General features: G+C 36.8%; 1 protein-coding gene across 1 annotated transcript; it reads right to left on the bottom strand.

Moving 5' to 3' along the window:
- Nucleotides 1-3,644: 3,644 nt before the first annotated feature.
- Nucleotides 3,645-6,846, bottom strand: LOC106878837 (large ribosomal subunit protein uL11m). Its single transcript, XM_014928181.3, has 4 exons — nucleotides 6,626-6,846; nucleotides 5,513-5,608; nucleotides 4,592-4,685; nucleotides 3,645-3,949 (listed from the first exon to the last, which is right to left on the bottom strand). The coding sequence occupies exons 1-4, from the start codon at nucleotides 6,782-6,784 to the stop codon at nucleotides 3,687-3,689; spliced, it is 612 nt and encodes a 203-aa protein (XP_014783667.1). The 5' UTR covers nucleotides 6,785-6,846; the 3' UTR covers nucleotides 3,645-3,686.
- Between the last annotated feature and the right edge of the window lie 4,668 nt (nucleotides 6,847-11,514).

The raw sequence follows: 11,514 nt of genomic DNA, 5'->3' as shown, positions 1-11,514 counted from the left end.
AAGCTTCTGCAACTTTGCTTTTACCCAGGAAGGGGCAGTGGCCCTATTCAGACCCATTTTTATCTTTGAGGATAGGTGGTCCATATTAGTCTGGCCTCGGTCCTGTCACCTGTCCAGCATGAAAGGCCCTTCCAGGAGCTTGCAATCTGCTAGCGTGGCACTCAGGGTCATTACAGAGTTAAGATATATCCCTTTCTTCTTAAAAAAATATTCTATTTTCTTCTCTATGTCTCATATTCGTAACATCTTTGCCTGCTTCAGTTCTTCAAGTCTCTCTTCTGCTTTCACAAAAGCATGTCTCTCCTCCAAAAATGCAGTATATTCCTCAACATCTAGTGAATGGACAACCTTAATGCCACAAGGATTGGACTTTGTGGTGGTGGGTGTGACCTTGTACCTAATCATTAAAAGAACAATATTAGAATTACACTGTAGAGACTGATGGTATTGTAAGAAATAAAGCATGTATTTTTGGGATTTGTCTACTAAGAGAAAGACCATGAGACCTGGTTAAAATATTGTGAAATATGTGTTAAGATAAAGCTTAATTTAGTTGAACAAGTTATTAGATTTAAGGAGTGTACTGTGAACAGCGAGGGCCCATGGCCTAGTGGTTAGGATGTTGCACCCCCAATCATTAGATCATGATTTCAGTTCTTCAACCAGGCAGGGCATTGTGCATTTGAGCAAAACACATCATCTTGCATTAGTCTGTGATCAATTCAGCACCTGGTGCGTGGTACACAGTGCATCTGTTCAGATGTCAGTTTGATAGAGAGAGTGAGCTGATGTGTGGTGCAAACATTTGATCACTATAAACCAATCATTTGTGCAGGTCATTCAGCAAAAGCTGAACACACACGTGTTGTCTTCAATAGGAGAGTCCATCATTGTCAGCAGTAAGTATCTTAGGGCTGGAAAAAGACAACTCCAGCCGGTTCAGTTCACATTGTAAATGGATAACTTGGTGTACAGCTAATTTCTGCATTGCTGAGTTTAAAAGATTATTGGAGAAGAAATAAAGACACCAGTTGTATTAGCCAAAGACATACCAAAAGTACGAGGTAGGAGCACTAAGCAGTGATGTGTATAAATGCAATGTTATTACCAGTGACAAGTTCGAATTTGTAAAGCCATTCACTGTATTTTGTGATGGAGGAAAAAAATCAATATTTGTCTACAATGAGAAATTTTCTCTTTGACAAAACAGTGAATGGTTTGTTTGAGTTCCAATTGGTAACAACATTGCATTTATACCAAAAGTGGTAGCTTAATAATTTATCTCCAAAGCTTGTGCCACAAATAATCATTTCATAAAAGCACAACCTAGGGCCTCACAACACTAGGCAAGCTACTACAACTAACTGTTTCAAGACTTGTGATGAAAAACTATTGATACATGTCAGCTTAGTCATTCTGTATCAACAGTCTTAATACTGACCAATCTATTGCATTACATATGGGTACTATGTGTAAGCACAACTTAGAAAGCAACATCACTACTTTATTTGGTACGGTTCACGAGCAATACAATGGTGAGTGTAGCCAGAAGATGACAGTAATTAGTTTCACTTGTCTTACAATACATGAAGGTAAATTCATAGGATTTCTAAAAAACCCACTTTATCTCATATTTTGTGAATTAATTTTTGCCAGTACTGCTGGACTGGCTCCTGTGCAGGTGGCATGTAAAATACACCATTTCGAGCGTGGCAGTTGCCAGTACCTCCTGATTGGCCTTCGTGTTGGTGGCATGTAAAAGCACCCACTACACGCTCGGAGTGGTTGGCATTAGGAAGGGCATCCAGCTGTAGAAACTCTGCCAAATCAGATTGGAGCCTGGTGTAGCCATCTGATTCACCAGTCCTCGGTCAAATCGTCCAACCCATGCTAGCATGGAAAGCGGACGTTAAACGATGATGTCTAATCAACAGATACCTTTCATTGCTATCATTAGATGTAAGGAGGCTCTGGTGACACCATTTCAGTAATGTAACTAGTTGACCTTGGTGTAAAACTAGTTAAACTGACAGGCAGTACAGTCAAAGGCTCTAAAGCCTTTGATATTGCATTACTTGTCACATATATCAAGTTTCTATCTGGAGATATGCTCATTGTTAGAGCATGTATTTGTACAATTATCTTTCCTGTTACTAAGCAAACAAACTTGAAGTGAGAGTGACATGTATATTTAGTTGGGTTACAAGGAATTGTAATAGAAAAACCACAAACTTTGAACTTGAGCTCTGTATTGCAAATGCCCTTATCACTACAGCCAATACACACAAAGAGGTGAGTATGAAAAAGTTTGTGAAGGAAAATAACTAAATCTGGAGTAAGGAACGTATATAAAAGCTTCTGTTTTCATTAACTCCAGCTCAGAGATATGGTATGTGAGTACTATCCAAATATACTAATATGTGTACCATCTGAATAAAATGTGACAAATCAGTAGTCGATTGGATCAGAATATGCCACTAATGTAGTTAATTGAAATACAGTAGGCTTATAATGTTCCTAATCATTAACATATACAGAATTTCACTAGTCTTTACGTTCTGAGTTCAAATTCCGTCGAGGTTAACTTTGCCTTTCATCCTTTTGGGGTCAATAAATTAAGTACCAGTGAAATACTGGGATCGGTGTAATCAACTAGTTCCCTCCCCACATATTTCAGGCCTTGAGCCTATAGTAGAAAGGGTTTATTATTATTATTAAAGGCTATAGGCTGGCAGAATCATTAGAACTTTGGATGACTGGATATTCATCCTGTTTTGGTGTCAGTACTTTTTGGCACTGGAGACACACACACAAGCAGAAATATACACTTATATATATATATAGAAAGAGTGAGAGAGACAGAGACATTACTATACAGGGTATCCTTAAAGAAATGGTGTAATATGAAATACTTATATCTTTGTAACTGTATATGATAGAATTAATCTGTAAAAAAGGATAAGAAAGAAGAATGACCTAAATTTTTTTATATATCTTGTTAATTTTCAACATCTACCATTATTACTAATACAAAGAGAAATAGGATTCTGTAGTTCTTACAAAAAATTTTCCAGCTGATTTTCAATAACACCTTCAATCACATCAATTATCCTAGCTTTCAAGTCTTCTAAAGATTGATGCTCAGTTGAATAAACAATAGTTTTCACATGTCCCCTTAAAAAGAAATCCAAAGGAGTCAAATCTGGTGAACACGGAGGCCAAAATAATGGTCCACCTCTTTCAATCCATCTGTTAGGGAATTTCTCATTTAGAAACTACCTAACCTGCAAAGCAAAGTGACAAGGTGCACCATCTTGTTGAAAAATTGTATTCTCTATCAGTTCTGGTTGTTCGAGCTTAGAAATGGAGTAATTTTGTAGCATTGCACCATGACTTTATGGACACCCTGTATATTAATTGAACATATTTGCCATAAACACTTTCCCTCTCCTCATACACATAAAGACAAATATGCACACACACACACACACACATATACAGCAACATTAAAACATAAACAAGTCAGCAATACCAAAACATGTCATACCCATGTTAGGATGCTTTCTTTCAAAAGAGCAATTTTCTCCAAAATGTTATAATTGCACCAGCAAACAGTAGAAAATTACAGATTTAAGATATATCCCTTTCTGTTTTTTTAAAAAATACTTTATTTTCTTCTCAATGTCTCATATTCGTAACATCTTTGCCTGCTTCAGTTCTTCAAGTCTCTCTTCTTCTGCTTTCACAAAAGCATGTCTCTCCTCCAAAAATGCAGTATATTCCTCAACATCTAGTGAATGGACAACCTTAATGCCACATGACCGGCATGTTCCAATAAGGCCCTTACAAATGTTCTGCAAGGTTTGACCTAAGAAAGCTGGATCTTCACTTTTAATTTTAGCAATTTCATAAATATGTTTTAAGGTTAGTTTCCCGGATACTTCATCTCCTGAAATGAAAATAAAAGGAATTATTCAGAAGTAATAAAATCTTTTATTACCAGTCTTTGAATAATAACCAGTATCATCAGTTAACATCCACTTTTGTTTAACTGGTTCAGTCAGAATTTGTTGAGGTAAATCTTTTTACAGCTAGACGTCCTTTCTGTTGCCAACTTTCAACTGTTTCCAAGCAAGATAATATTGTCTCATAGCTAGACATGTTTTCTACAGAAGACTGGAAACTCACTAGCATGATGGCGATGGTTGTATACAACCATCATGTGATATCAAGAAAACACACACACAATATATATATACATATATAAAATGTACTGTTCTGTTATTGGTGTGATCAACAAAAAAGTGAGGAATTTTGTTTTGCAAGTTATTTGGTGACCTCACCGGTGCCAATGCCTGTAAAAAACATCCAATACACTCTGTAAAGTGGTTGGCATTAGGAAGAGCATCCAACCATAGAAGCCATGCCCAAAACAGACACAGGAGCTTTGTACAGTCCTCTAGAAAGCCAACTCCTATGAAACCGTCCAATCCATGCTAGCATGGAAAACAGACATTGAATGGTAAAGCCACACACACACACACACACACACATGACTGTAGAAACTAAGTCAAAATAAAACATATCTTACCTCCAACCATAGCTGCTTTCTCTATGCCTGCTGCTTGTTTGAGGAAAAATGTTGTTGGTGGAGATATCAATTCAAGTTGGTAACTGCGATCAGGCTAACAGATGAAACATTGGATAAGTTGATTAATAGAAATATTTTCATATCACACAAGAAAATAGTTTATAATTAAAATTGAAAAGAAAAATAATCAGACGAAGGGCCTGGGCTATATACATACAAAAGACTGAAATCCATTAAAAGTACCTGAGAAACAGGTGATAGTGATAGACTTAACATAACCCAGTAGTTTTGTTAGGCTTATTGCTCAACATAGTTAACACCTCACACATGCAATGCCTTCACATTCTTTGAAATGTAGCCCAACTAAAGTCAAAGATAAAGTTCCCAGCAATGTGACTTATTTTATACAAGCTAATCAGTGCTGGTACCACATAAAAAGTATCCAGTCCACACTGGAAAGTGGTTGGCATTTGGAAGGGCATCCAGCTGTAAAATCATGCCAAAACTAACCTTGCCTGTGCTAGTGCTACATAAAAAACACTCAGTCTACTCCGCAGAGTGGTTGGTGTTAGGAAGGGCATTCAACCATAAAAACCCTGCCAAAACAGACACAGTAGTCTGGGGTAGTCTTCTACCTGGCCAGATCCTGTCAACCGTCCTACCTATGCATGCATGGAAAATAGATATTAAACAATGATGGTGATGATGATGATAATCAATAACTACTGAAAGTGATTCAATTATGAGGAGACGTTTCTTTAATAACTAGTTATTATTCATAACTAGATGAAAAGTTAACATTTAATATTTATTTAGATATGCAAAACAGTGGTGAAATGGTTTAAACAGAAGTGTACCAGATTACAGAGCTGTAAATTGCATCTTTTTTACAAAACAATAATAAAACGAAAATAATCTTACATTTACAGTGATTTTGGTACGCATTGGGATGCCAGGTTTAAAATGAGCCGTCTTTTCATTAAAATCTCTACAAAACGTTCCTATCGCAACACCAAGCTGTAGAAAACAGAAACATTAAGATTATAGTATACAACGATCAAAAGAGATCACAATAGCAGAGGAATTGCTAAACTGTTGAATTTAGTTTAAACACACTCTGTTACAAGAAAATAAGTTATGAAATCTATAGACAGAATGGTACTTCCACCATACACGCATACTCATTCATACAACATTAAAGAAATGCAATAAGAGAAATAAAAGAAATCTTACATCCATTGTTATTTTGGTTCGCTTTGGGACACCAGGTTAAAAATGAACAGTTTCTGATTAAGGTCTCCCAGGTACTACTAAAGCAGCGCGTCCGCACTAGCTAGTCGTGAGTGGTCGATCCTAACCCTAACCCTAAACACGTATTCATTTGCACACGCGGGTTAGGGATAGGGTTAGGGTTAGGGTTAGGGACAGGGTTAGGGATAGGGTTAGGGTTAGGATCGACCACTCAAGACTAGCTAGCGCGTTCGGGTCCGCGCTGCTTTAGTAGTACCGGTCTCCCAAACATTCTCTGGTAGATAATTGATGTTTCAAATTACTATATCAAGTGACGTCCTAAGGAGATAATTCCAAACGGAAATCGAAACCGAACCAGAACCCTAGAAATACGCAATGTTTTTTTTCTTTTAGTCTCAACTAATACCTGCATCGCTAGTATGAAATTATGTGTAACTACAGTTGCACTACTTATTTGCATTTCTGACACAGACATTTTTTCGGAGGGAAGGGTTGATGCAGTTGATACGAAAAGTGAAATTGTGCCAGGGCCCTTAGTTTAGCCGATACAGGACTATGAATGGGGTGAAAGGCAAAGTTGACTTCGAATTATTGACAGTAAACAAAGCAAAAACAATATTCAACGAAGTCCACTTAAACATAAATAGCTTTAACTTGTGTACTGTTTTCAATGTATCTTTTCGAATTATTCAAACTGCTATCTAAATAAAAGGGGAAAACAAAAATACGACCGATATTTATACATGTGCCCTTAAACAACCTTGACTATAGTCTGAGATTTACCTGCCCGAGTTGAGGTCCTAATGGCGGAGCAGCTACAGCTTTGCCACATGGTATAGTAGGTTTTAAGATCTGAGGTTGTTTCTGCTTACTTTTATCCATAACTTGTTTACCAGCCATAGAAACAGCTTTCCCAAATTTTCTCCCAGCTTTAGAAGCCATGTTGCTGAATGTCGTTTATGTTGATTATCTACCTTGATCAAGGGACATAATCCTGACTATCTTACAAATTCACCTTTTTAAAAGTAATGGGTTGCAAAATGACAGTAGATGACATTAATACGAGTCTCACATTGCGTGATCGTGTAACCAAATGAGACATCGACACTTCGTCTCCTATTACCACTACTGTCTTGTGAAAGAGGACTAAAGCATACAATTCAAATAGCTCGTCCGAATTTGGACGAGAGTTTCATTTTAATCTTTCTATGTAGAGGAATAAAGTTGGTTTTCCTTAGTTATACCACCGCAAAAACAGGTCTGAGTGACATCGCAATGACCTAAACGGTTAAAGGATACGATAAACCGAACTAGAACTAATTCAAGAATGGGGGAAGAATGTTTGGATTCCTTCGGAATCAATTTGACTATTGCACTTCAGTCGTACGAACGCTAAACTTTCATTTACTTTTTATAATACGAGGGTGGTCTTATAACTTCATAAGCTGACTATAAAGAAGTGATGCAAGAGCTGTAGAATATCGCATGCATTAATTTCAACACATTTTATTAATAGTTGTATTGCTTCTTTCCAAGTAAAATGATATCTGACTGTTCAAAGAATACTTCAAAAGTAACTGGCAGCAACTTTTGAAAATGGACAAAATTTGGTATTGTGTTGTTATCCTGCACCTGTGGTAAAACGTTTTAGCCGCTGACGACATTCATGGTGACATTGTTGCTGTATGAGGGTATGATACTCCAGCTTTATCAACAGTACATAAGTGGGCAGCTGATTTTGGGAGGAGAAGGGAGAGTCTCGAAGTTGACCCAAAGCCTGGACGTCCTGCAACTGCCACCACTAAAGAAAATATTGATCATGTTTAACTCATAGTGACGGATGACATGTGATTGATAGCCAATGCTACTAGCATATCTTGTGAGAGAGTTGAGAATGCTCTGAATAATGAGCTTGGTAGATGTCACTCTACTGACACCTGATCAAAAGCACACCTGGCTGATCATATCAGACGAAAATCTGACATTATTTAAGGCAGATCCAGCTAGTTTCTTTGAGCGTTTCCTAAGCCAGGATGAGTGTTGGCTTCATCACTTTGAACCAGAGACAATCTATTCAGTGGAAACACCTCTCTTCACCTGCTCCCAAAAAGCCATGGTTGTTTATCTACAGAGAAGGTAATGGCCTCAGTTTTTTGGGGATGCAAAATTATTTTCAAAAGGGCTACACCATCAATGGTGGGTACCATGCCAAATTTCTGAGGTAGTTACGAAAGGTTCTCAAGACCAAATGTGCAGGGAAACTGACGGAAGAGGTTTGGTTTCATGAGGACAATGTCCCAGCACACAAGTCCTTGGTTTCAATGGTTGCTGCAATTGTGGCTTTAAACTGATTGATCACCCTCCCTATTCTCTTGATTTGGCCCCCATGTTCCCTGACATGAAAAAACACTTGGCTGGGAACTAGTATCGCACTAATGAAGTCATATAGGCTGCTGATGACTTTTTTGCCCAATAGGATAAAAGCTTCTTCGCTGATGGGATCCAATGGAAGTGTGTGGACCACAAAGGGGACAATGTTGAAAAATAAACCTCATTTGGTCACATTCTATAATAGTATCTGGGTCAACCTATGAACATTTCAGCTAATCCTCATATTGGAGTGCTAAAAAGATAAATACACGTTAGGGATATTACACTGCCACCAAGTGGATGGCATTTATTTTCAAATAGTTAATTGGACAAACTACTAAATTAAGTTATTTTTTTTATTACTTTTATTTCTTTTCCAAAATATTGTTACCGAGTCCTCAACACACCAACAGATAAGGCTGTTTTTCTTGCTACTCTCCTCCATTTTATTCTTTTAGGTTTAGGCTGAGTGAAAGTTTAGTGTGTGTTGCAGAAGGTGATGGCAAGTAAATCTTGAATGTACAGGAGGAAGAAACCGGAGTCTAGAGCATGCTCAAGTTGACAGAATGTGGGTCAGAGAGAACTACATCAGTCCATTGCAGTAGTATGATCTGACAGGAAACCATTGATTCAAGAGTTGAGAGATGGATGGAACCCATGAAAGCACAACTGACAGGAATTTCACTGCCAAGCATTGATAATGTTAAAGACAAAACAGCATTATTCACCAAATTTTTTGAGAGTGAGTCACTGGTGACACAAGAGAGGTCTACAGTAGACCTGGTTTTATGAAAGCCATATTGGTGGTCTTTAAAAAGGAAGAGAGAGTTTTAAGATATTGGAGCTGTTTCCCTCACTTTTTACATATGAAGAGTGTGGCAGGACAGTAATTGGCTGGCTCAAGTTGTTCTTCTATGAGGGAATGGAATACACTGATTGGGTTATATCTCTGTGGAGTCAGATGAGAATGAGCAATTAAAGACCAAGCTTTAGAATGGTTTGTTTGAAGATAATGAAGAATGCATTACCAGTCTGGTGGCCTTGTTGCTTTGATGAAACAGGTAGTACTCTTGCATTCAGTGGGATGCAAAGGAATAGTTTTGGCAGCAATTCATCTACAAACAAGTGTTTGGCCACCAGAACTTCATTCTGCCAATTCTTGTTGGTTCAATCCTTACATGCATTGGAAGTTTACTGTTGCAATCCCATATAACTGCCTAATGTTCCTATGATATAAGTTAATAATTTTAACATGGTTCTTAACACTTTAAACACATCTCTGAGTTTAGCCATTAAGCCTCACCAGCATCTTGTTCAGTTGTTTTTTCTTATTATTTATTTTACTTTATTATTATTGATAAGTTTTGATAATAAAACAGGAATATGTTATAAATTTGCAAAATCTAGTTATTATCCTTCATTTCTAAAACATAAATCATGTATAATAATGACTGAGTTCATTAAAATATCAGTTTTTTAAAATTTATACTGTGTACCAATAGTGGAACACGATGCAAGAATAAAAAAAAAAAAAGATAGGTCTGCTACATCAGAGACAACTCTGGGCTAAACAAAACACAAATATACTTCACATCAAAAGATTATCTACTAAATAATACTAAGCTTCGAAGCTTCATGTCCTGGTAAAACTCCATGTATTTTAAACATTTTCTTGTTATGCTCTAAGACAAAGATTGTTCAGGCAGCGTTGCCTCCTTTAGCTAAAGATCTCAAAATTGTGGGACCCAACCTTGTTTTTGAGGTTATTTTTGTAGTAAAAAAAAAAAAAAAGTTGTACAAAAAACACTTTAATTGGCAGCCAAACGATTACTGAATCTTTTGATACCTCACACATCAAAATTGGCAACTCAGTTTCCGAATCCATAAGGAACATACACAAACTCTGTTTTATATATATAGAGATATATACATTTTTTTCCTATGGACCTCTTAGATTCCTATTTTACTCTACTGGACATCCATAGACATTCGATGCATATAAAAAAAAATATCCTTTTGTATTATTCCTAATATTATGAGGAATTGTATAAAAATAGTAAAACATTTTGTGTATTGTAGGTGTATAAGCAATTTATTTCACATAAATTTTAACAAAATTATACATGGATCCTGGTTGAGTAGGCTGACTGATGTACTATAAACTGCTGTGGTGTATTGTGTGACTTCTTGATAGAAATTATCAATATTTCAAGTCCACTGAAGCAGTGAGCTGGTAGCATCATTAGCACACCAAGCAAAAAAGCTCAGTGGCATTTCATCCTTCTTTACATTCTAATTTCAAATTCCACCAAGGTCAACTTTGCCCTTCATCTTTTTGGGGTCCATAAAATAAGTACCAGTTGAGCACTGGCGTTGATGTAATCAACTTAGCTCCTCCTGAAATTGCTGGCCTTGTGCCAAAATTTAAAATCAATATATATATCGAGTCCACCTTTCCATGATTGCATGTTGTACTTTGATAGGTCTCTTCTAGCACATCATGCTACTTGTAGTCCTTTCTCCATCTCAGTGAAGTTCAGCCTCTGGAGATTAACTTTCACCACTTCTCATGTAATCTACATGATTCTTCCATTTGCACTCTTTTATCTAACGGCCCTCCTCCTCCATGTCAGTTTTCTCTAGTCATTTGCATGCTACATGTGATTCTTTTTATAGTTCGCCCTTTTCTCAGTATGCATTCTGTTGTTTATGTACACGAATGTTAAATATCCTACCTTTAAATTTCAAGCCCTAGTTTTAAGATAAACTTCATACCAAATTCTTCATTGAATTGAAAATCACAACCTGTGTATTTCATCATCAATATGGCTTTGAAAGGGTTAAATTTTGGCAAATGGTTTGAATGTGAGTTTAATGAAGTAACATTTTACAGATGAATGCTCTCTTCCTGTTGCCAACGAATACTTGCTTTTAAAATAAAATTTTCCTTTTATTTCACCGGTTTTTATATATGCTGAAACCACCAATCTATGGGATGTAATAATCATAGATGTAAACAGTCACCATTTTAACTCACCCAGTGAAGATGTGCAGAAACACACCAAAATATATGTATGAATGTTTAAACAACAGGCTTTTGTACAGTTTCTGCAAATCAAATTTCACTCAAGAAATTTGGTCACCCTGAGGCTATAGTTGAAGACATTTGCTGAGGGTGCTACACAGAAGGATGAAGCACCTAACAACATGGTTACAAAGCAATCTCCGAAATCATACAATCATACCCACATCTTACAATGCCTATCTTTTTCTGTCTTTTTATTTGTTTCAGTCATTAGACT

The sequence above is a fragment of the Octopus bimaculoides genome, chromosome 4 (assembly GCF_046866305.1).
Source record: "Octopus bimaculoides isolate indiv1 chromosome 4, ASM4686630v1, whole genome shotgun sequence".
NCBI lineage: Eukaryota > Metazoa > Mollusca > Cephalopoda > Octopoda > Octopodidae > Octopus > Octopus bimaculoides.
This window is presented reverse-complemented; position numbering and strand designations above follow the sequence as displayed.